The sequence below is a fragment of the Papio anubis genome, chromosome 6, assembly GCF_008728515.1.
Source record: "Papio anubis isolate 15944 chromosome 6, Panubis1.0, whole genome shotgun sequence".
NCBI lineage: Eukaryota > Metazoa > Chordata > Mammalia > Primates > Cercopithecidae > Papio > Papio anubis.
Genome location: NC_044981.1, coordinates 154782282 through 154808660, shown reverse-complemented (window position 1 = coordinate 154808660; position 26379 = coordinate 154782282). Strand labels below are relative to the sequence as shown.

Below are 26379 nucleotides of genomic sequence, written 5' to 3'. Positions count from 1 at the left end.
CTCACCCATCCCCACCCCAGCAAATGAGTACCAGGCATGGGGCCAGGAACTGCATGTTCTCATGTTTCTCAGGTGCTTCCTATAAACACTGAGAAGAGCGAGGGCTAAACTCTATGCACAGAACGAAAGGGGTAACCAGCTTGGGGAGTTTGCAGCAACGGCTCCGGGGTGGGCCGAGTGTGAAAGGCAGCAAGTGTGGCTCTGACGCAGAAGCTGAGGGAAGGCCACCTAAGGGAGTGCTATCAAAAGCTGCTGTGTGTCCCTGTGGAGCCCACACACGTGTGACCAGGGAATCTGGAGAGGCAGGAGGCTGAGGACGCAGAGCTGGGGGATGGAGGCCCATCAGCTGTGAGTGGTTTGCCTTCCACAGACTCGACTCTACACTAATGGTGGGGAGGGCAGGGGTGGAATGAAGGGCAGGGGCCTGGAGGCTGCTGTTTTTACAGGACTAGGCTTCAAGAAGAAAACGACGGAGGGGCATGATTAAGATGGCTCATAGTGGAGGATTGAGAGACTTGTTATTTTGATATTTCAGCTAGGAATGCCTTAGAGAAAGCTTATGGCCCCCATCCCTCAGTCCTACCCCCAACCCTACCTCACCCCCACCTTTTCACTTCTTAATTGAAGGAAAAAAGAATTTATCTGGCAATATGATGGAATACTCAAACTACCCTCCTAACATTCCCTTTAACTAAACCACACATTTAGAGATTACACTCTTTATTAAAGTGTAGTCAAAACCATTTTATTTCAGAAATTGGGAGCATTAAACAGACATTATTCTATAATGTATTCATGGAGATTTGTGAAAGAAGGATAGTCCCATGTAAATAATAAAAAAGTGTCTTTGATTAAAATAACTTATAAGAGGAGGTAGAAGGCCATTTGGATATGGAAAATCTAGTGTCAAATGTCAACACATGATTTTTAAGTACTGGTGTATTATTATTTAAATAATGATTTAAAAAGATAGTTATGAATCCTGAAGACAAATTCAGGACTTTTAAAACATCAAAAAGAATATGTTTTGTATTTAAACTAGTGGATATAAAAGATATAAAAGCTGTCTCCAATATATGATCACATATGAACACTCACTCAAATACTTACATAATCAAGAGATATTAATGTAAATCTTCGTCTTTTTGAAGAAGGTCCTAGCAGGATGCTAATATCACTGGCCTAATTAGAATAGCAATGCACTGAACTTAGCAGTCTGCTGTGCAGCAACAGGGTAACTAACCTCTTCACAGTGTCTCTGGGGAGCATCTTAGGTGCACAGACCAGCTGCAAACAGCCAGGTATAAATGTCAACATCACAGTGTAATCATCTTAGTCAGTATGTGGTGCTATACAAAATACCATAGACTGGGTAATTTATAAATAATAGGAATTTATTTCTTCCAGTTCTAGGAGGTCTGAGATCAAGGTGCCAGCAGGTTTGGGTGTTTGGTGAGGGCTACGCTCTGCTTCAGGATGATGCCTTGTTGCCGCCAGAGGGCACAAATGTTGTGTTCTTGCATGGTGGAAGGAATGGAAGGCAAAAAATGGTGAACTCCCTCCATCAAATCTTGTGTAAGGGCACTGAATCCCATGGGTGAAAGCAGAGCCTCATGACTCAATCATATCCTAGAGGCCACACCTCTTAATCCTATTGCATTGTGGAGTAAGTTTCAGCATGAATTTTGGATGGGACAAAAACATTCAAACCAGAGCAGTAATGGAAAAAGCATTGGACTAAGAACTGAAGATCTGGGCTGACGTCTTGAACTGAGTCCTGTCCAGCCCTGAAGTCTCCCAATAAACCTTTGTGCCCTACTTCACAGGGTGGTAGGAGTTGTGTGGAAATATTCTGAAAAGTACTATGCAGTTTTAAAACACTGCTTTAAAGAGATAAACAATTAGGAAAAAAATATATGGACGTCTTAAAAGCAAAGATCCAAGCTTCTGTATGTGAAAAACAGATTTTTATTTTGTGAGATTTTTCTTAGCTTCAACTTGTGAAATGTAAAGAGTAACACATTTACTCATTTTCTTCTATTTCAGGTGCGTGTAATTTGCTCTGCGTCGACTCCTATATCAAGCTTATTTTTACATCAACATCATGACAGTGAGTTGGAGCAAAGCAGAATACTGATGGATGATTTGGGGCTGAGCCAGGTAGGCGATATTAACATAATCTCTTTTTATTATAAAACAGCTTAATTGTTTTTGGTTTGATGCATGGCTACATTTTGAAGAAGAAATGCAGTGTATAGTTAACCATTGATTTGCTGCTTCTCCTGTAAGCCCGTGTAGCAAATTTATCATTCTCAATATCACTAAATATAGAAAATTATAAACTTAACAGTGGAGGGAATCTTAGTGGTCATGTAGTTCAGTGCTCCATTTTGCATGTGATAAAAATGAAGCCTAGAGAGGTGGACTAAGGTGCCCACGGTCACACTGCTGAATAGTGGTAGGCCAGAGCTGGATGCCAAGCCACCTGCGTCTGGTTCTGGGCTTGCTCTGCTATACCATGCTGCCCTTTCTGGATATCTTTCTAAATGCTTGCTGGATTTGTAGAGTGCATGATACAGTATCCAAGCATGTGGGCTGGCTAGTCCAGGACCATGGAGTGCCTAGCAAGGTCCTGGGCTTGAAAAGAAATCCCTGATTAATCTCCCTACCTCCATTCTGCAAACATTTATGGAGTACCTGTGGGTGCCAGGCTCTGGGGACACTCTGTAGGGAACAAACAGATGCTAGCCCAGTTTTCCTGGAACTTGGAGTCTGGTGATTCACCCCAGGCCAACCAGAAGTGACTTTGCATTTTCTCCTTCTGTAAGAATGTTATGGGATGTGTTTCTTCTCACCTATCAACAATTGAAATATTAGTCAAAAGTTTACAACTATCAACACTCACCCCCTGAGGGGAGCCCAATTCTTCCAGCCCCACAGGTGAAAGACTGCCTGGAACAAGGAAACAATTCCTTATCAACCTGAGTAGAAATGAGACATTTTCAGGAGTTTGGGAGAATGAAGCCTGTTTAGAAAGTGAACTTTCCAATATGATGACTTAAACCTATGTGTATGTCTTAGTCTGCTATAACAAAACACCATGAACTGGGTAGCTTACAGACAACAGAAATTTATTTCTAACAGTTCTGGAGGCTGGGAAGTCCAAGATCAGGGTGCCATCTGGTGAAGGCCCACTTCCTAGTTCATAAGCCTCTGTCTTTTCTGTATAAACCTCACATGGTGGAAGGGGTGAGGGATCTCTCTGGGGCATCTTTTATAAAGGCATTAATCTCATTCATTAGGGCTCCACCCACAAGACCTAATCAACTCCCAAAGGCTCCGCCTCCAATACTATCACCTTATGGGTTAGGATTTCAACATATGAATTTTGGATGGACACAAACATTCAGACCATAGCAGTGTAGAAATAAATAGCTGCTTATAAATCTCTGTACTGGGATCATTTGAAATGTTGGTTCTCCAAGAGCAATATTTACATCCAAATACTGTCTTTGACAATTTGAAAGAATACACTTGAGGAGCTACATCAGCTCAGTTTCTAAAGTCCTTTACATCAGGGCCCCCCAGCCCCTGGGCCACAGACTGGTATTGGTTTGTGGCCTGTTAGGAACCGGGTCTCACAGCAGGAGGTGAGCAGTGGAGGAGCAAGCATTACCACCTGAGCTCCGCCTCCTGTCCCATCAGCGGCAGCATTAGATTCTCAGAGGACCGCCAACTCTTGTGAACTGCATGTGCAAGGGATCGAGGTTGCACACTGTTTATGAGAATCTAATGCCTAAGATCTAAGGTAGAACAGTTTCATCCCGAAACCATCCCCCTGCCCCCGGTCCCTGGAAAAATTCTCTTACATGAAACTGGTGCCTGGTGCCAAAAGGTTGGTAAAGTTTACATCATTGGCTCTTAAAATTTTTTTCCCCTAGGCTGGTGCAATGGGTCATTCCTGTAATCCTAGTACTTTGGGAGGCCGAGGTGGGCAGACTGCTTTGAGCTCAGGAGTTTAAGACCAGCCTGGGCAACATGGTGAAACACCATTTCTACAAAAAATAAAAAATAAAAAATTAGCCAGGTGTGGTGGTACATACCTGTAATCTTAGCTACTGGGGAGGCTGAGGCAGGAAGATCACTTGAACCCAAAAGGCAGAGGTTGCAGTGAGCCAAGATGGCACCACTGCACTCCAGCCTGGGTGACGGAGTGAAACCCTGTCTCAAATTCCCCTAGGATCAAGACAAAGTAAGCTCAGCAGATGGAGCCAATCATATATGAAGAAATTAGGGAATGTGACCTCAGGGCCATGAAGGTTCACAATGAATCAGTGGAGAAGATGGACTTAGGAATCCAGAATTTTTCTCTGAAAAAGCATACTAGCAAACCTCTAAGGAAAGAGAAAAATTCCAAGCCCACTTAGTGGCCACGAGTCTGTGTTAGTGTCACTAGTCTGGGGTTACCAGCCTTACAGAGATGGGGTTACTAGCCTCACAGAGACAGGGCTTCCCAACTTGGTCCTAGATGGTGGGATCAATTGTCCCAGCAGCTGAAGACTAACAACAGCCCTGGCTTTCAGCCCTGGCTTTTAGATCTCAGGCACATTCTCCAGAACCCAGACCCACTGTTCATTCGCATTTGCTCTCCTTTAGTCATTGGTTGGATTGGAAAAGGCTCTCCAGAGGTTTGTCCTTAGGGCCTCCCCATTAGGCAATGGGACCCTGTCTGGAGGCCTACACCAGCCTCTTTCTAGCTTCTTGGAACTACTGTTTTTTTTTGTTTTGTTTTGTTTAACATTACTTATTTCTGATGTACACTTCTGGAGAAAGTTTTCCCTTTTAAGTTTTCTCTCTGATAATTTGATGTGTTTACTGCCTAGCAGTTTAAATTGGTTGACTCTCTAGTCTCATTTAAGGGATTGTATATGAAAAAAAAAGTTATTAAAAAAAGGCATAATCTAAACCGGTAAGCCTAAAAAGTTTTTTTAAACCTATGCTTAGGTTCCGTAAATTTTCATTTGTGATAGCTTTAATTTAATTTGTTTGTTTTATAACCAGGATTCAGCAGAAGGACTCTCCATGTTTACTGGAGAAGAGGAAATCTTTGCATTTCAGCGCACGATTTCCCGACTCACAGAAATGCAGACTGAACAGTACTGGAACGAAGGAGACAGAACCAAGAAGTAACTGTCACTTTCACATAAATAAAACTCTAGACAAATGGTTAACGCAAGCAGAACTCCTTATTGTGGGACTTGAAGGAATCATTTTCTCATCATTAATTATGCACTTTGTCCTCTGGACCATTTTAATCTAAAATTGCTGTCAAAGATCTAGTGGATTAGTAAGTTAAACACTTAACATTTTTAGGTCTACTTTTTCTTATTTGGCCTTATTTCTGTACCATGAAATTAAAATCATCATTCCTGAAGATGAATGTAAGACCAGACATTTTAGCTTCACATTAAACCACCTGAATGAACCTTGAATGCACAAGTAAATGCAAGACGTCTGGACGCCTTCAAGCTTTGGCTGCATGGTGGTGGCACGTTAGAAATCCATCTTTTATAACGGGAGAAATGCCTTATGTTTGAATTCAAAACAAAGACGGTTTTCCAATCTGATATAAACTAAAAGGGATAATATTTTAGAATATGGGCTTATATGTGGTTTTTTTTTTTTTTTGGTTATGAATTATAGTAAATGTCCTAGGCCTTCAGATTTCTACATAATAAAAAAATATGTTTTTAACCCTGAGATCAAGCTTAGTAGGCAGGACTTGATCTCAAGTGGTCACAGAGTTTTTTAAAAAAAAAAATTGAGAATTATAATGAGATCAATTAAGGAGCAAGTGTCAAATTCCAGCCAACAGGCAGATCTGCAGGCAGAACTACCAACTCTGCAACCAGGAATGGGGACCAGTGAGAGAGTGTGGGCGGGGCGGTGGGTGTCAGAGTTGTAGGCACTCCGTCAGCAGAGGAGACTCCCACTCACATGGGGCCGGCTGGACCCCAGTGGACAGCAGGCTCCTTCCCACTGTCCGCAGACACTTGCTCTCCTTGCAGCATGCTGCCCCCGCCCTTGCTGCCGACTCCGCCATGAGATGGACCTAATAGGAAACAGGAAAGAACGCCTGACAAGCCTGCTTCAAAGGGAATCTGATTTGTCCTTCACTGAGCTCATTTTTTGCATCTTTGAGTAAAACCTGGCTTTACTAACTATTGTCACAAAGTGGATCTTCGGCTGTGGATCAGTGTGAAAAAAAAAGAAAAAACATAAAATCCACAAAATCTAGTGAAAATTAAGCATTTAGGGGAAGGTAAGGCAGAGGTAAGTCAGTTCAGTGATTACAGTGGTCAACATAAGTAAGCTCTTTGAACCTATTTGATTTATTATTTATTTATTTTTTATTTTTTATTTTTATATCTTGGCCACTCCAGCCATCTCCTGGCAGGTGTAGTGTGGCATGGCATGGCCCTATTTAATTTGTTAGTCAATAAGCCATCACAGTAGTCTCTTTTAGACATTAACCTAATTAAGGCAAGCAGATAGATGGATGAGTACCCAAGCCGAGAGAAGAGTTTATTTAAATCAAGCCTTCTGTCAACGAAATGTGGTTTAAAGATATTTTTATTGAAGTGAAACAGTAATTTCAAAGAGGTTAAGTAATAGGGAAGAAAGATGGGAAATAACCACTTTGTGCCAGATTTAATGCTACATATTTACATTAGCTCAGTTAAAAAAAAATAGTCTTAGAAAGTGAATATTATAATCCCTGTTTAAAGATAAGAAAACTGAGGCTTGGGAAAGTTAAGTAGCTTGACCTGAGATTTACAGTTTACAACTACAAAACTCATGTACTATATTTTATACCACACTGTCTCTTACTATTTAAAAAAAAAGAGAGATTGTTTTAAAAATTGATTGATTTAACTCAGTGAATGAAAGTGAAGATAAATTTACAACAGAACCATTGATTTGAACTCAGTAAATATAAAATGTTTAACTTTATTCTTTAGATGTTAGCTTTTTACTTTTCCCATTCCTTTGGTAATTATTCTGTACCTTAATTTTTTAAAAAATAGTGTGAATGGATAGATAGATAGATGGACAGTATGACCGATAGAACTGTCCCTGAGTGTGAGTGTATGTATAAGAGTCCTCCTCTTCTACATACTTTTATAACTTTTATAACTGTTATGTTAAAAAGTTCATTTGAGGTCAGATATTGGGAATAAAGTTTCATTTTTCCATAGAAACAATCACGTAATGTTAGTTGGGGTGCTGTCCCAATGTGTAGGAGCCTATGTAATTCTCAGTGTAGCTTCCCTATAATGTCATTTTGGTACAAAAGAACTTAAACCCTGAGGGAAAAACTGTAGCTCAGTCTCCACCTAAGTAACTGGAGCATGTGTCCACTTCTGTGTCCCCAGTCTGCAATCTTCTTCCCCAGCTCCAGGGACCTGGTGGGACTGGCTACAGTGGAAGAGGCCCTTTGAGCTGGGAGAGGGGTTTATGCAGAAAGTGGGGCTAGAAGGCTTTGGCTGGATCTCTGGAGGGGAGGAAGGAGTTCCATGGTGGCTGGAAATCTACAAAGTTTATTTCATAAAATAGCACGCAAGAAAAAAACCCAAATCTTCAAGAATAGCCATCACTAGGAAACAGTATGGTAGCTCTACTAAAAGAAAAGTAATGCCAACATGAAACGCAACCCCTAGATTGGAGAGCAACATTTCAATTTGTCTTTCTTCCAAGCCCTGCCCCTATTACATTCTCAGCATTCCAGTCTTTCTCCCTAGAAGTCTCTCAGCAAATGCTCTTTTTTTGAAATGCTTTAAATGTATACTTTGAGATGGAGGTTTGAGCTGAGTAGTGCTGTGGAAAGCTCCCATTCAATTCAAAACACAGACGGGGGATGTCTTTAGAGTCAGGAGAAAACACCATGTGCCAAGGGTGCTCTCCAAACTGATCACTGGTTCCCAGACTTAACAGAGGTCAAGCGGAGAAAAAGGAAAGCTTTTCTTAGAGAAGAAAAAGAAAAATCTTATCACTTCTCATATTTCTTTACGCAGTGTATGAGCTTATTTGCTGATATCACTAATCCTGAGATGAAAAACAGGATGGACTTAAGTAATTTTAACCTATTTCTGAGGCCGAAAAGACTGTAGCATTATTTTAATCAAATTTATGCCTTTTCAGTGGGACTTCAAATTTTAATAATAAGGCAATACTTTTATCTTCTTAATGTATATATATTTCCTGTACTTACAAGTGTGCAAATAACATAATTTTAAAATTAGTTGGAATATTGAAAAAAATTAAAATTTCACTTGTAAGATAAGTGGATGTGCTTATATCCATTTATTTATTTAAGAAACACATCATGTTTTCTGTGTCCTGGACATGGTTCTATGTGCTTTATAAACTCTTTTGATCCATGTAACAGTCTTATGAGATAGGTGCCATTATAATCATTTGATAGACAGGGAAGCTGAGACACGGAACACAGCTAAAGCAGAATCCTGAATTGCTAAAATATACGCTGAAGTCAATAAAATTAGCAAAGTGCTAACATATTACATTTTCCATTTCATTGCCTCTGTCCTGGAAACAGTATTGCTGGTCCACGTAACTGGAACCTACACTTGATGGCTGCTTTATCTGAGATTAAAAACACGCAGAAGGATTGGGCGCCTGGGTCCCTGACATTTGGGTTCCTGTTCAGTTACGGGAATCTGCCTTGCAGCAAGTCTGTAAGTTACCTTTATTAGATTTACTAATCTCAAAAGACGTCACTTGCTGGTAGGAAAGGATTTTCTTTGGAAATGAGTTTATAACTTCTTATACAGTCAGAATTAAGATGAATGTTCCCTATTGGCATATAGCAGTTCATTTTTCTGGAATAGAAAATTACAGATGTTAAAATCTGCCCTCTTGTCGAGTGTCTACTGACTCAGTCCAGCAGCTCACTAGGACCCTCACATCTGTTACCCCCACTGGTCACTCGGTCCAGTCAAACATGCCTGTCCGCCAGCCTTTCATCTGTGCTGCATGGAGCCATCAGTCTGTCTTGCCTGCTTGCCTAAGGGGCTTTCCGGATGTTGTGCTGAGAATTTTCCTATCTCAGGGCTGTACTTTCTGGGTTCCCGGTGGTTGATTGCTTGTCTCTAATGATGCCGTGGGAAGGGCTTGAGATCCAGCATTGGAAAATTCAGTTCTGCTAATTATTGTTTTGTGACCTCGACCAAGATAGTGCTCTGAGCCTCAGTTGTGTCATCTTATAAATGGGCATCATAATGCCCATTTCATAGAGTTACTATGAGGATTGTTGGTGAAAAGCGCTTTGCAAATGGCAAAGGATTAAACGATTAAATGAACATCAGTTGTCATTGATACTAATGATTATGATCATAAATCCTACTTTCTACTTTGTGTTATAGCCTTTTGAGGAACACAAAACAGAAGACACATTCCAACCACTGGTTTCTAACAGAAGGGAAAAGATACTCATTAAATGGCTAGACACCAAGAGCACATGGGTCTGGCTTAATGAGATGCTGGAGAAGGTTGTTAAATTCAAATCCATGTTTTCAGGATTAATACAGAAATTAATTGTTGTTTGGTGAACATCAAAGATTTCCCAGAAATAGGGCACCATCTTGTGGTCAGTAGGATGAACTGACAGGAAAAAAAAGTCCAGTGGTTCTCAATGCTACACATTCCTAGGCCTAGGTCCACCTCCAGGGTCAGGTGTGGTGAGTCAGATGTGTGGCCCCAGCATCAGCACTTGTTAATGTTCCTCGTAAGATTCTAAGGTGCAGCAGGGTTGATCACCGCCAATCAGGCAGGCCGTGAAGCTCTTGCCTATGACTACACAGCCGGTAAGCACAGACAGCCCTGCCTGCAGCTGGGTCCTGACTCTGGGCGCCTGATGCAGAGACCACGGCACTTTCCAGGGAGTAGAGGCTGTTGCTATGATTCCTGGAGCCCAGGTCATCAGCACACTGGCACACACAAAGGCACCTCCCAGAGCCCACCCCTCTCCTCCCTGGAGACCTGCGCTCCTCTGCCTTTCTTCTCCACCCACACTAATAACGTCAAAATAGGTAACCATGCAGCACTTCCTAGTTTACAAAGCACTTTAGGAGGCCAAGGCGAAAGGATGGTTTGCTCCTACCATATCCGTCGTCCACAGCAAATTCTGCGAGGAGATGTGATTATCCTACTACCCATGAGGAAACCGGGGCACTCGGGGGGGTAAGTGGTTTCACAAGCATATCGAGTAAGCACATGTCTTTTGGATCCCAACCCTGTGCTCTGCAGCCCTCCTGGCAGTAGTAGTAATAGTAGCCCCCATTCTAAAGTCATCGTGGTCTTGAGGCTGGAACAGGAAAGATGTGGGTGTCGGGGCTTGCACAGGGGTGTTGTTTTGCACAGCCCCATATGTGAGAGCAAATAATTGGAATCACAGTGGCTGGCAAACTGAAATATTTAATCTTCACAATAATTCTGGGAAAGGAGATACTGTTCTTAGAGAAGGGGTTAGAGCTTGAAGAAAATAAGGAATTCCATTGTGGCTATCAAACATTTCAATCTCAGGACTCTCTCTCTCTCTCTCTATTCATTTATTTATTTACTTTGAGACCGTGGAGTGCCGTGGCACAATCATGGCTCACTGCAGCCTTGACTTCCCCGGCTCAAGTGATCCTCCCACCTCAGCCTCCCAAGTAGCTGGGACTACAGGTGTGCATCACCATGCTCAGCTAATTTTTAATTTTTTTAAAAAACACAGATGGGCTCTGGCTATGTTGCCAGGGCTGGTCTCAAACTCCTGGGCTCAAGTGATCCTCCTGCCTCAGCCTCCCAAGTAGCTGGGACTACAGGTGTGCACCACCATGCTCAGCTAATTTTTAAATTTTTTTTAAAAAACACAGATGGGCTCTGGCTATGTTGCCAGGGCTGGTCTCAAACTCCTGGGCTCAAGTGATCCTCCTGCCTCAGCCTCCTAAAGTGCTGGAATTATAAGCATGAACCACCACATCTGGCCCCACTTTCCACTTTCAAAATGCTTGCAGACCCCAAAGAGCTTTTATGTGGGTGGAATGTATAATCACCAGTATTAGAAATCAAACAGAGAAATTGTTAGATATTTAATTCATTTAAAAATAACAATAAGCACACAAAATATTACCTAAATAGCATTATGAAAAGTAACAGCATTTTCCAAAACAAGAAACAAGTTAGTGAGAAAAGTGGCATTGTTTTAAATTTTTGCCAATGTCTGGTTTAGTAAAATACAGCCAGATTCTCATACCTGCCTTTGCATTCAATCTATTGGAATATCACACATCATGTAGCTCCTGAAAAAATCAACTGTGTGCATGTGGGAGAATGAGAGAGAAAGGTAAATAATGTCTTAGTGGTTTTATGGAAAATGACTTTCACCTCATGGACTCACCAAGAGTCACAGGTCCCTCAAGGGTCCCTGGACCACACTTGGACAAGGCTGAGTTTATTGCTAATGGGATGAAGGATTCCCATGTGCCCACTGGAGCCCACTGGTAAGAGCTGGTATTGGCAACTGGAGTGGAGAGAGGGTCCTAAGCATGGGAAGGGTGGGGCCAAGCTAGATGGGAATTTGAATATAGGAGAAGATGGTAGCCAGTCTACCCATTGAGACCTCCTAGCCACTGCCTCACTTCATCCTCATTGTTGCCTGCTGCTCTGAGCCCTAAGCACTTTGCCAGCCCAGCCCCAACCTTGCAACTCTCTTCTCTAGCTTCTCCTCCTGTGTCTCAGCTCTTCCTTCTCTGAAAGCTTCTGGTTCCTTTTCCTTTTCTCACCATCTAAGTTCTTTCTTGGATCCACATAAAAATGCTAATTATAAAAAACAACACCCAATATTATACAAAGTCCTTTCACACATAACGTCTTTTTCACTCTTTTCTTGATGTCCATAGCAACAAATACCAGCTGATGCCAGTTATTCTCAAGTGTGTCTTCCCATCCCTGAATCCACCAGTCTCCTGTTCTGTACTTCCAATTGCCTACTGGATCTCTCCTCTTGAATACTGCTTAAACTCAGTGTGTCTCAAATAGTACTCAACCCAATCCTCCACACTGAAATATCTTCTTGCAATGGTACACTTTTTGCAATGATACTGTCTCAGGCACTCACACAGCTGCAGTACTCTAATACTTTGCCACTGGCAGTCAACAAGAGCCAGTGATGTTGGGAACAGAAAAGAAAGGATAAACATTGGAATCATGTTACATGTTGCAGAAAGGGTCCAAGATAAGTATCAGTGCAGGGCAGGACTTGGAGAATGGTTAGTTATTGGAATGAATGGCAAACCCAACAATCTGAAGACAAGAGCAGTTTAAGCAAAGGTGATCCCAGGACTTTCAGCCTGTCCTGAGTGTTTCTACAGTGGTGGGATCAGTTCTGGAGTCTCCCAGTCCTCATTATCCACCTGGGGGCTGGGGATAAGACTCCAGAGAGTCCTAGGACAAGCTGGCCTTTGGGAATGCAGTAGACAGTTCTCATTTCACTGATTCACTCTTTAATTTATTGAATAAACACTGTCAAGTGCTTCTTATGACAAGGCACTCTGCTAGATGCTCCGTGGGACATGATGAAGTTTAAAGCTTTCTTTAAAAGAAAGAAAAAAAAAGTCATTATTTTGTCCAGGCACAGTGGCTCATGCCTGTAATCCCAACACTTTGGGAGGCCAAGGTGGGGGGATCACTTGAAGCCAGGAGTGAAAAGAAAGAAAAAGGAAAAAGAAAAAAAAAATGATTATTTGAATAGGAGAATTTATATGTTGATTATATTGCTCCTTAAGGAAAAGTCAGCAATTTAAATCAAAATTAAAGCTTGAATCTCTAAAACTGGCTAACCTCATCTGGAACATGTGGCTCCCCCTTGCCCCTAAGATCACCTTCTCTGTAGTCTACCAGGCTAGCATGAGCCACACCTGTTCAGTTCTCCAACTCTCAGCGAAGAGAAAGACTTCATTAATATTTGGGGGATACAGGCCAGGTACAGTGTCTCACACGTGTAATCCCAGCACTTTGGGAGGCTGAGGCAGGTGGATCGCTTGAGTTAAGGGGTTCAAGACCAGCCTGGCCAACATGGTGAAACCCCATCTCCACAAAAAACATGAAAATTAGCCAGGCATGACGGTGCGTCCCTATAATCCCAGCTTCTCAGGAGGCTGAGGCAGGAGAATCACTTAAACCCAAGAGGCAGAGGTTGTAGTGAGCCGAGACTGCGCCATTGCACTCCAGCTTGGGCAACAGAGTGAAACTCTCAAATATATATATATATGTATATATATATTGGGGATACAGATAATAAATTCAGAAAATACCTGGAATCGAGATGATATGGCTAATCAAATTTAATGTGATCATCTTCAGCATGAATCTCCACTTTGTTCCAGCTCCCCCTCCAGATTCCAGACACCTCTTCTATCCCCCTCCACAAGACGATACTCATAGACACACATATACCTCTGAGTGCTTCCTGGAAAGGGCAGAATCCAAAAAGAAGCCTCTTCTGCAGCATGACAGTCACTGCTAGAACTTGCCCATAATCAGTTCTCTCTTTCTAAGCACACAGGCGGGTCACACTTTCTGGCCCCTTGGCAGTTAGGCAAGGCCATGTGACTACTTCTGAGCAGTTAGTTGGCAGTGAGTGGAAGTGATGTGACATATGTGTCATTTCCAAGGTGAAGCACTTACTAGCTGGCTTGAGAGCTTCTAGATCTCTTTTCTTTTGCATGGAAAACCTGGAAATACCATGTTGAGACAGAGACACCCAAGATAAAATAGCCTGGAAGGCTGAGCCTCCACACGGAAATACCAAACCACCCATGGCAAATGCTGTGTGAGCAAGAAATAAAATTACATTCTGTTTTTCCTTGGAGAAATAAGGGAAAAAATAAAAATAAATTACATTCTAATAAACCATGGAGACCTTTGGTGTTATTTGTTATGGCAGCATAATCCAGCTTGTCTTGACTATACACCAGCCGGCCGGCTGGCCAGCCCCTTCAGGGTCTGTTTCTTGTCTGAGGACCTGACCCTTCCTTGGGGACTGACACTAAGAATGGCTGCTCTCCTTGGCTTCATCTCCAGACCCACGTGGCTTGTCTCTAGAGGGCTTAGCAATAGCAACACATCTCTCTATTGCCCCAAACCTCAACATTCACACATGTGCTATAACTGCCCCCAAGAATCCCCCTGCATCCCTTCACTTCCAATACTTTTTTACTTGGGTTTTGTGTTTTTTGGGTCACAGTGAAAATATTAGGTGGACAGGTTTAAATGTATCCGATGACTTTAAACCCGACTTTGATACTCAAGTGGGCAAGAAAGCTGCTTGCAATTCTTCAGGGCTTGGACTTGAGCCATCAGTTGTTTAAAACTCTAAGCAGATGCAAGTTATAAAAGACATTTATTCACATATGAAGTCTGCATCCAGAGAAAACCATTGTCAGAGCTGAAATAATCTAACCAACGAAGAATAGGCAGGGTATAAAATCAAGCAGTGCCAAGGCACATGCTTACCCCGACCCAAAAGGAATCCAGCCATTTCATTCCTCCAGCAGGTGGCGATCCAGAGGCATCCTGAGAGAAGGGGCAGGCAGGAAGAACAGAGCACCACTAGGAGTCAGGAGTGTATCTGAGATCCTGTACTGCTACTAACCGTATAAAACCTCATGCACATAACTGTGGGTAAGTCACTTAATGTTACTCTTTGGGCCTCATCTAAGACCTTTATTTCTGTGAAGCTCTGATGATATATAATTTGATCAAACGGTGTATACAGATGGCCCGTAAGCACACGAAAAGATGCTCAGTATCATGACTCATTAGGGAAATGCAAATCAAAATCACTGTGAGACACCACTTTACACTACTAGGATGGTTAGAATCAAAGAGATGGAGAATAAAAAAGGCTGGCAAGGATGTGAAGAAATTGGAACCCTCATACGCTGCTGATGAAAATGTAAAATGGTGTAGCTTTGGGAAACAGTTTGGCAGCTCCTCAAAATATTAAGCATCTAGCAATTCTATTCCTAGATACCTAAGAGAAATAAAAATATATATCTGCACAAAAACTTGTGCATGAATGTTTGCAAAAGATTATTATATTAGCCCCAAAGTGAAAACCCAAATGTCCACTACCTGGTGAATGGATAAACATGATGTGGCATTACATATAAAGTAGTAGTATCCAGCAATGAAAATGAAGTCCTGATACGTGCTGCTACAAGGATGGACCTTGAAAATATTATTCTAAGTGAAAGAAGCCAATCATGATGGGCACACATATATATGGCTCCATGTGTGTGATATGTCAAGTAGGCAAATCTGTAGCGATAAAGAGTAGGGCCTGGGGGTGAGGGCAGCAATGAGGAATAATTGCTAATGGGTACAAGATTTCTTTTAGGGATAATGAAAACATCTGAAATTAGATTGTAGTGGTGATCGCAAAACTCTGTGACTACACTAAAAATCGCTGAACTGTGTGCCTTACCTGGTTGGATTTTATGGTATGTGAATCAAGCTATTAAAAATAGTGTACAGGGCTGGGCGCGGTGGCTCATGCCTGTAATCCCAGCAATTTGGGAGGCCGAGGCCGGTGGATCACTTGAGGCCAGGAGTTCAAGACCAGCCTCGCCGACATGGTAAAACCCTGTCTCAAAATACAAAAATTAGCTGGGCATGGTGGCACACCATCTGTAATCTCAGCTACTCAGGAGGCTGAGGCACGAGAATTGCTTGAACCCAGGAGGTGAAGGCTGCAGTGAGCTGAGATCGCGTCACTGCACTCCAATCTGGGTGATGGAGTGAGACTCTGTCAAAAAAAAAGTGTACAGATATTCACCAGTCATTCATTCATTCATCATTTACTTGCTGTCTACTCTGTGCCAGGAGCTGGGCACACTGAGAATAATGAGACAAACTCCCTCACCATGACAGGCTTGTGATCTTTTAGGGACAACACATAGACATAATGTGGTAAGTGTCAAGGAAGAGCCTCGCCCAGGTATTTTGGGAAGACCAGGGCACTCAAGTCAGCCAGGAAATGTAGTAAAAGGCATAGAACGGACCGAGGGACAAACACTGTGCTCGGGAGGAGAGATGCAGAATGACAAAACCCATCGCTAGTCTCCAGGAGATGAAAAGGGTTGAGAGAGAGCACCAGTGCAGGGCCGAGTGTCATCCATACAACGAGAAATTACAAAGTGCTCTGGCAATTCAGAAGAGGGAGTTATAATGAGTGTTATTCTTCTGAATGTTCAGAGAGAAATTAGACATAATTTGGTCCTTCAAGACGTAACAATTCCCCTTTAGAACCCAAAATTCAGGGTGCACAGTGTAAAAACTGCTGCTATCATCAAAATGTGTCCCTCATTTTGCACTAATAACCTATCATATTTTAACCAAACTCTGAAAAGGCAGAATATTAAATTAAATTGCTAAAGAAGTATCAGTTGATTTCTATTGATTAGAGCAACTTGATTATTGAGTTTGTAGAATTAAAAACAATTGCTTATGCTTTTGTGGTACTGACATAATTAAACTGAACAGCACAAAAATAATGCTCAAACCATGACAAAGCAACTTTAAGTTTGGGACAAAATAGACAGCTGATGTATGGATGAGCTAAACTCCCACCTTACAATCACCACTTTGTAGCCCATAGTTACACGTGGGGAATAAGGAACAGAAGGGGCCAGGTGTGATAGCTCAAGCCTGTAATCCCAGCACTTGGGGAGGCCAAGGCAGGCGGATCACCTGAGCTCAAGAGTCCAGCCTGGGCAACATGGTAAAACCCCATCTTTACAAAAAATACAAAAATTAGCCGGGCATGGTGGTGCACTCCTATAATCCCAGCTACTCAGGAGGCTGAGGCAGGAGAATTGCTTGAGCCTGGGAGGCAGAAGTTGCAGTGAGCTGAGATTGCACCACTGCACTCCAGCCTGGGTGACAGAGCGAGACTCTTTATCAATGAAAGAAAGGAAAAGGAAGAAAGAAGAGAGAGAGGGGAAGGAAGGAAGGAAGGAAGGAAGGAAGGAAAGAAGGAAGGAAGGAGGGAGGAGGAGGGAAGAAAGGAAGGAAGGAAGGAAGGAAGGAAGGAAGGAAGGAAGGAAGGGAAGGAAGGAAGGAAGGAAGGAAAGAAAGAAAGAAAGAAAGAAAGAAAGAAAGAAAGAAAGAAAGAAAGAAAGAAAGAAAAGGAAAGAAAGAGAGAAAGGAAGGAAGGGAGGAAGGAAAGAAAGAGAAGAAAGAGAGAGAGAAAGAAAGAAAGAAGAAAGAAAAAGAGAGAAAGAAGAAGGAAGAGAGGACCTGCTGTGGTGGTTGGGAGGGGACTCCCTCATGGAGATGGAGAAGGAGCGGGCAGAATATTGGCACTCAGAGCTCTTGTCATAGCATAAGTCAGAGGGCCCCAGAGCAACCTGATGACAGCTAAGGGCAGGTCCCTCTTCCTGCTGTGACCCAGGGCACCGTCCTTATTCAGGCTGACCTGGATCTGCAGCCTATGTGTGCTCTCTAGACCCACCTTGACTCTTGGTTTGGGGAAGGCTTTCTCCTCCAAGGCTCTGGTTTGTCCCCAGTTTGTGCCACTGAGTTTCGGTCCCCTTCAACTCTGCCTCAAGGCTAGAATTTATGCCCCAGGGGGTGGGGGTGGGGAAGGTGTCCTCAGCCTGCTGTTTACCTCAGCCCCCATTTACATCCTCTGCAGAGCCAAACCTCCTTTCTGTGTTAATTCATTCTTTCCAAGCTCCACGTGTGGCAGAAGGGTCCGGAATGGGATCAAGAGAGGCTGGCTAGGTTCTCAGCTCCATGATGGGCAAAGCCGTTAGTATGGAGCTTGGCTTCCTCACTCGTCCAGCTTCGTCTGGAGTCAGACCTGGGTTAAATGCCTGCTGTGTGACCTGGCGTGTTAGCCAAAGTTGCTCAACCTTCATCTCCCCATTTGTAAAATGGGGGAAAGAATACCAACCTTGCCGGGTGCTGTGGGCATCAGAGATCATTACTCATAGCGCCCAGCACCGCGCAGACATTCATTAGCCAGCAATTGTTATCTATGATTGTCCTCAAACTCCCTTCCTGTTCTGAGAGAGATGCTGGGTCACAGGGCTCCCATTCTTCGGGCTGGCATTTCAGTTCCATCTGGAAGATGAGTAGAGGCAGCCCTGAGGAACCTGCCCAGGGGCTCAGAGGCACGGATGATGGCCAGATGTCACTCCTCCATTCCCATTCTTGGACCCTGGCCTGGGGTAGCTCGGCCTCCACCTTCTGTCTTCTCTGCGCAGCACTCACGGCCCTTCATGTTTGCATGTGTGCCTTCTGCTCCCTCTGCCTACATGAAGCCGAATGGAGGGTGCGCTTTGGGTCCTCCTCCCAGTGCAAACCTTCACCTGTGAGACAGACTGCAAAGGGCCGAGGGTAATCTGCAGCTTGGTGACGTGAACCACCAGTCTCATTCTCTAAGCTAGTCTCATTCTCTAAGCTGAGGCCCTAACCTTTTGTTGTCATGGGCTCCACCAAGAAGCTGAGGATGAATGCTCAGAAATCTCCACTCTAACCAAGTTCTACACAAATATCCACTGAGATTTTGCATAGATTCTCCAGGGGCCCATGACCACAAGTTCAGACGCCTGAACTCTGGTCCCTCCTCGTGTGTGTGTGGCAGCCTCTCGCAGGGGCTTGGTGCTCACCTGCTCTCTGGAAGATTAACAAAGTCAGGGTGTTGGTTTTTCCAAGGGCTGAGTCACTGCGGTTGGAAGTAGTGAGGGTGACCAGTACGACCCTCCTATCAGGTAGGGAGGACTGAGGGTCCTCAGCCACCCAAGAGGCTCCTGAAGAGGGCGCCCTAAGGTGCCGGCATGCTGGACATGATCATTTATTAGGAGAATCTGACCAAATATGTCATTATATTACATGTCAGAACATTATACTCAGCACATTCTCGGCAAAAGCGTTCACTTCTTTAAGACTATTTTCCTCACACTATTGAGCTCTCAAGCAAGTTGAGTTTGCCATTGATACTGTTTGCTGGATGATAATTAAGGATGACTTACTACATTGTTCCCCAAACCTAGTGAGCCATCAGAACCACCTGGGAAGCTGATACAGACTATTCAGCCCCATGCCAAACTTATTGAACTTGGATCTTCTTTGGAGAGACCCAAAAAACTGTATTTTTAAAATAAGTGTCATCAGTGAACCTAATGATTAGCTAAGATTAGGAAACAAGGACTCAACATTGAGTAACATTTAACTTTCCTAAAGAAGGTGTTTTTTTTTGTTTGTTTGTTTTTTGTTTTTTTTTTTGTTTTTTTTTTTTAGACACGGTCTCACTCTGTCACCCAGGCTGGAGTACAGTGGCACGATCATGACTCGTTGGAAGCTCAAGTCCAACCTCCTGGGCTCAAGTGATCCTCCCACCTCAGCCTCTCAAGCAGCTGGGACTACAGGCACACACCACCATGTCTGGCTAATTTTTTTTTTTTTTTTTTTTGAGACGGAGTTTTGCTCTTGTTGCCCAAGCTGGAGTGCAATGGTGCCATCTAGGCTCACTGCAACCTCCGCCTTCCAGGTACAAACGATTCTCCTGTCTCAGCCTCGCAATTAGCTCAGATTACAGGCATGCACCACCACACCTGGCTAATTTTTTTGTATTTAGTAGAGATGGGGTTTCACCATGTTAGGCAGGCTGGTTTCAAACTCCTGACCTGAGGTGATCCACCCGCCTCAGCCTCCCAAAATGCTGGGATTACAGGGTGGCACCTGGCTGGCTACTTTTTTTTTTTTTTTTAATTTTGTAGAGACAGGTCTTCCTATGTTGCCCAGGTTGGTCTCAAACTCCTGGGCTCAAGTGGTCCTCCAGCCTTGGCCTCCCAAAGTGCTGGGATGACAGGCATGAGCCACCAAGTCTGGCCTAATAAAATTGTTTGAGAAATCAAATAATTGATGTTATATCCCCAAAGTTTTTAAAATATATTTATTAGTTTGATCACTGTTCTCTGACAATTTAAGGCAGCTTTGAGAGGTACATGAAGCACAGTAAGTTTTGTTTTTTTTTTTTTAAAAACTGAAGCTAAAGAAATGAGGCAAAGTAGATTGAAATAGGCATTAAACTAAAACTGCCTGGTAACCTCACACATCAAGTTTCATTGGAGCAATCCCATTCTTCTATATTTCTGTCTCACTCCCCCTCTCTCTTTTTCCATTAAGTGGTTTTGAGGTCCTCTCAAGTGAGGCCATTTCATCAAACTAGCCTTTATAACAAAGTACTTTAAGAGGACCAGGGTGAAGCTACTCACTCCGTTTTTAAGGTCAGTGATCACAGCAGCCCTGACCCTTATAGTCTAGTGTAGAGGTGGTGGGTGGAGTGGGGGAGGCAGATAGTAAATAAATCACCATAAAAATAAATGAGAGGCCGGGCGCGGTGGCTCACGCCTGTAATCCCAGCACTTTGGGAGGCCGAGGCGGGCGGATCACAAGGTCAGGAGATCGAGACCACGGTGAAACCCCGTCTCTACTAAAAATACAAAAAATTAGCCGGGCGCGGTTGTGGGCGCCTGTAGTCCCAGCTACTCGGGAGGCTGAGGCAGGAGAATGGCGTGAACCCGGGAGGCGGAGCTTGCAGTGAGCCGAGATCGCGCCACTGCACTCCAGCCTGGGCGACAGAGCGAGACTCTGTCTCAAAAAAAAAAAAAAATAAATAAATAAATAAATAAGACAACATCAGGGTGTGTTTAGGACTGAGACAAAAATGCAGAAGGGTGCTGTGCTGGAGAGTGCCCGGGGCGCCCTGGGATCAGATGGTCAGAGAAGGCCTCTGAGGAGACAGCTTCTGTGTGGAGCCCTGCAGGGCATGGGGCCCAGCTGGGTGACCCTCGGGGCAGAGCATTGTAGTCAGAGGGAAGCTAGCGCAAGGGCCGAAAGGCAGGGTTGTGTTTGGGGTATGGGAGGAAGAGGAAGAAAATCTGTGAGTTGGCAACTGATGGCCTTTTTCCCCAGCTGGGTAGAAAGTATTATCAAAAACCCAATGTATCTGGAATACTGTAGCGAGTGCTACTGTCACATCCCAGGCCACCACCTATGGATTTTTGTTTGTCCTTGAGAGCGACCTGGTGAGGTCTTTGCCCTTCCTCCTCCCTCTGTACTTTTCCCCGATGGGTGCTCCTCTTTGATGGCATCTCCAAAGCTTCACCTCATCACCTTTTCTTAGTCCTTTTCCTCTTGCTGCTATAGTACAAAAGCCTATACCACTGAGCAGAATGCCACCTCCTCCAGGAAGCCTTTCTCAGTCCTAGGCAGCATGAACCAGCAGGAAGCGTCTTTGCTGCAGTCTCCCACAGCACTCTGTGAGTATTTCTCCAGCAGCTCTTAATTCTCTCTACCCTGGGCTGTATGGCATGTCTTGCAAACACCTCTCATCCCAGTACCTCAGGCAGCCTCAGGAATGGGATCTGGGCTTTATTCTTCACTGTGTCCCACCTACGCTGGGTCCGCATGGACATCTGCAAATTATAGGGCTTATTGGCTGTTCACAGCCAGTTCCTGAAGCCAGTGTCATGGAGCAGCTGAGCTTTGCTCACCCTGGGTTAGGTGCTTGGGAGGGATGAGAAGGACAAGGCACAGCTGTTGCTCTTAAGAAGCTTAGAAATCTCTGGTGGTGGGGGCGGGCAGGCAGGCAAGGCTAGCACGCTTACAGTACCAGTGTGGGCCAGTGGTCGCCAGACTGAGGCAGGAGGGGCACACCACAGAGCACTTGACGGCCACGGGGACCCAGCAGGAAGAAAGCATAAGAAATTCTATTTTGTTGTAGTAGTGATCTGAAAAATTAGAAATAAAAATTGTTTTACCATTTTTGCCATCTGGATGGTCCTTAGCACCTCTCTCTGTCCATTGTGAGCCAGCCATGGTCTAACATCTTTCATCCCCAAGGAGACGTGGCATTCGTAATGCTGAGGCCTCGAGGATGGCATCCTTACTTGTGCACTCACCTGCAGTGAGTCACCTCACACTACAGTTTACGTGCTACAGGATGTTATGGACATGACTAATTTTATAAAGACAGGACTTTAAGAAATTTTTTTAAACTTTTTTCTTTCCCATTAACTTTTACAGAAGTCACAAGATCTTTATAGCAGAATCTTTACATTATTTTGTAAATGAAATGGTGGGGGTAGGGGTGGCCATGACAATCTTTTGTACCACATAAAGGTTTTTGGATTGCTCATGACAGTGTATAAATGAATTGTTGGACTTAAAGATGAATTATGCACTTTCTTTGAAAAACAATTTTTAAAAACCTTGATTGTCCTAAATTTGCTGACCTTTCCTATAGGAAGTGGTTCACTAGTATGCTACTATAAGTATTTTTAAAATTAGTACTTTCAAGATATGGGTGATTTTATTTATTTATTTATTTATTTATTTATTTATTTATTTTTGAGACAGACTTGTGCTCTTGTCGCCCAGGCTGGAGTGCAGTGGCAGATCTCGGCTCACCGCAACCTCTGCCTTCCGGGTTCAAGTGATTCTTCTGCCTCAGCCTCCCGAGTAGCTGAGATTACAGGCATGCGCCACAACGCCCAGCTAACTTTGTATTTTTAGTAGAGATGGAGTTTCTTCATGTTGATCAGGCTGGTCTTGAACTCGTGACCTCAAGTGATCCACCCACCTCAGCCTCCCAAAGTGCTGGGATTACAGGCATGAGCCACCATGCCTGGTCAGGTGATGTTTTTTAACAAGAGAAAGAAGTGCCCTTACAACATCTGTGACTGCTGCTAGAAAGAGAATATATGAGCATCTCAAAATGTTGCATCATGATGTGATTTGTGGCCAAAAATTATATTAGGTATTATTTATTTTAAAGCTCCCACATCTGCACACAAAAGGATAATAAAAAAAGACTGAACTGTACACACATAAATTTCACAACTTAAATGAAATGGATTTATTCCTTGAAAAGCACAAACCACTGAAACACACCAAATAGGAAATAGATAATCTGAATAGCCCTATAACTATTTAGGAAATTAAATTACTAACTAAAAACCTTCCAAAAAAAGAAGTCTCCAATCCCAGGTGATCTCCCCAGAGAATTCTATCAAATGTTCAAAAAAGAAGTAACACCAAGTTCTACTCAATGTCTTTCAGAAAATCGCAGTCTGTTTCAGAGGTAACACTTCTCAATTCATTTTATGATACACAAACATTTTATGATACAATTCATTATGATACACAAACCAGAGACAGTATGAAAAAATAAATCCAAAGATCAATATCCCTCATTAGTGTAGATACAAAAATCCTCAGCAAAATATTAGCAAATATAATTCAGCAATATATAAAAAGAATTATACATTATAATCAAGAACAGTGTATTTCAGGATGCAGGGCTGGTCCAATCTAAGACCCAGACTAAGGCAAGGATGTCTATTCTCTTAACTCTTATACAGTATAGTAGAGTTGAAGTTGTAGCTTGTACAATAAGGCAAGAAAACGCAAACAGAGAAAGAAAGAAAGAAAGAAAAGAAAGAAAAGAAAGAAAAGAAAGAAAATAAAAAACCTATCCCTATTTGCAAGTGCTATGATTGTCTATGTAGGAAATTGAAAAAAAATATACAAAAAGTTTCTAAAACTAATAAACAAGTTCAGCAAAGTCATAGGATACAAGATAGACATATAAAAGTCAAGTGTGTTTCTATATATTGGCAATGAATACATGGATACTAAAATTAAAAATATGATACCATTTACAATTGCCAAAAAAAGAAAAAGAAAAAGTACTTTGGTCCAAATCTAACAAAACATGTACATGATTTGTATGCTGAAAACTACAAAATACTAATGATGAAAGGTCTAAATGAATGGAAAGACATACCATATTTATAGATTAGAAGACTTGGCTGGGCAGCGGTAATCCTGTAATCTCAGTACTTTGGGAGGCTGAGGCTGGAGGATCACTTGAGCCCAGGAGTTCAAGACCAGCCTGGACAACATACAGAGACCTCCATCTCTACAAAAAATATATATATTTTAAATTAGCTGGGCATGGTGGCATGTGCCTGTATTCCCAGCTGCTCTGGAGGCTGAGGTAGGAGGATTCCTTGAGCCTGGGAGGTCAAGGCTGCAGTGAGCGGTGATTGTGCCACTGCACTCCAGCCTGGGCAACAGAACAAGTCCTTGCCTCAAAAAATAAAATAAAATAATGTAAAAAATAGAATAGAAGACTCAACATAGCAGAGATGACAATTCCAAAATTGATATATAAGATTAATGCAATTCCTATCAAAATCCCAGCAAGATTGTTTATATATCTAGACAAGATTATTCTAAAATTAACATAGTCGGGAGGCCAAGGTGGGAGAATCATTTGAAGCCAGGAGTTTGAGACCAGCTTGGGCAACTTCGTAAGACCCCCATCTCTACAATTTTTTTTTTTTTAAAACTTAGCCTACCATGTTGGCACATGCCTGCAGTCCCAGCTCCTCAGGAGGCTGAGGGAGGAGAATCGCTGAGCCTGAGTGTTTGAGGCTGCACTGAGCTATAATCATGAAGCTGTACTCCAGCCTGAGTAACAGAGCAAGATGCCATCTTAAAAGAAAAATTAAAATTATATAGAAAAGCAAACAAAGCTGAAAAAGGTAAAACTATTGGAAAATAAAAATAAAGTAAAAGTAATCACTCTACCCAATTTTGAGACTCATAACTATAGTAATCGAGACTGTGGTTTTGGTGAAGGGATGGTCACAGAGATTAATGGAACAGAATAGACAACTGAAAAACAGACCTACACAGATGTGTCCAACTGATTTTTAGAAAGGTGTAAAAGCTATTCAATAGAAGGATAGGCTTTTCAACAAGTGGTGCTGGGACAACTGGATAAACACAGCTATCAACAAAAAGCAAACAAATCTCTACCTGGAACTCATATCTCATACAAAATTTAACTTAAAATCAATCACAGACTTAAATATAAAGTGTAATTGTTCAGGAAAAAAATAGAAGAATATATTCAGGATCCATGACTAGGCAAAGAGTTCTTAGACTTGACATTTAAAACACAACCCATACAAGGAAAAACTGATTAATTGGACTTTATCAATATGAAACAGTGCCCTGTGAAAGACTGCTGTGTGTTGAAACGGTACCTTGCTTCTCAGAATAATAAAATACCTTCTAAAATGAATGTTGATAAAGTACTCTAGAGCAGTGGGTCTTTTAAGTACCCATTTTGCAGACCAACCCTTAGCGTAGTGTCCAACACCCAGCAGGCACTCCACAAAATGTCAATGGAACCGAATGGCTTGTCTCCACCATACGCTGAAGGTTCTCTGTAGCCGAATGAAGGGTGAGAGGACCTAAGGAAGAACATACAATGAAAGCTACAGGTACATGCCTTTTACATTTTCTCTCCTCCTTTTCCTCCTCTTTCTCCTCTCCCTTTATCTTCACCTTTCTCCCATTCCTCCTTCCCTCATCACACCTCAGAAGATCACAGAGCATGGGAGTTTGAAGTAAGGAGCACAGGAAATGAAGATTGAAATGTGCATGTATGCTCAGCTCACAGCCACCAGATGGCAGGAGGAGATCAGGAAATTCAGGCAAAGCCCTTCTGCTCCACCTTAAAGAAACCACAACCTGCCAGCACCTGGCCAGCTTGCTTTTCTGGGTAAGGGATTATGTACAGAAACAGTTTTCTGTTTTTGCAGAACTCCCTGTAAAGCAATACCAGGTGCTGGCCAAAGCAAGTAGATGCTGTATAGTCTGATAGTGAAGGTACCCGTAGGAAGGGACACTGTGTTTCTGCTTCTCCTTCCCTCTGCCTTTTCTTTCTGCATCTGCAAAATAGGGGTTCTGGTTGTGACCTGCCTCACTGTGATAAGGCCGCTGAGAGAGAAAATGAGTAAAGTGCCCTGGGTGCCACAGATGACAGATGTTTTTCTAGGAAGGATGGCGTCAGTGCACCATGTGTGTCTGACCACCACCCCCCACAAGGAACACACGAAATGCCCTGGTACTGTGGGGGCTGTGAACCTTGGGGTGATCTCTAAACATGCTTCCAATCCTGATGTCATTCTCTAGCTAAGTAAGACAATGACACCCACTGAGTTACACTCACCAGAAAAAGCTGCCCCATGACAGGTACCAGAGGCAATGGAGAAAGAGATTTTCTTGGTAAGAATGGTTCTGGGAGGGGCAGATTTGGAGCCAGGAGCTGTAGGTGAGATTTCAGCCTTGCTCTAACCAAGCCTGACCCTCCAGCCTCACTCTCCCACCTGCAAATGAGAGTGATGCCTGTGCCTTAGCAGAGATGATGTGGAAGCATTCATTCTG

General features: G+C 43.0%; 1 protein-coding gene across 11 annotated transcripts in view; it reads left to right on the top strand.

Annotated features, from left to right (window-relative positions):
• AFG1L (AFG1 like ATPase) overlaps positions 1–26379 on the top strand; it is a 250446-nt gene that overhangs the window by 212528 nt on the left and 11539 nt on the right. For 3 of the 11 annotated variants that reach the window (XM_021938032.2, XM_021938036.2, XM_021938038.2), the window contains 4 exons: positions 2047–2160; positions 5062–5186; positions 8618–8756; positions 14616–15620. In XM_021938032.2, coding sequence (XP_021793724.2) covers positions 2047–2160; positions 5062–5186; positions 8618–8756; positions 14616–14696 — 459 coding nt within the window. In that variant the 3' untranslated portion in view covers positions 14697–15620. Of the gene's footprint in view, positions 1–2046; positions 2161–5061; positions 5232–6068; positions 8345–8617; positions 8757–14615; positions 15628–20259; positions 20462–26379 lie in introns of those variants that run through there. The other 8 variants (XM_021938039.2, XM_003898345.5, XM_017958427.3 and 5 more) reach the window with 7 other exon arrangements.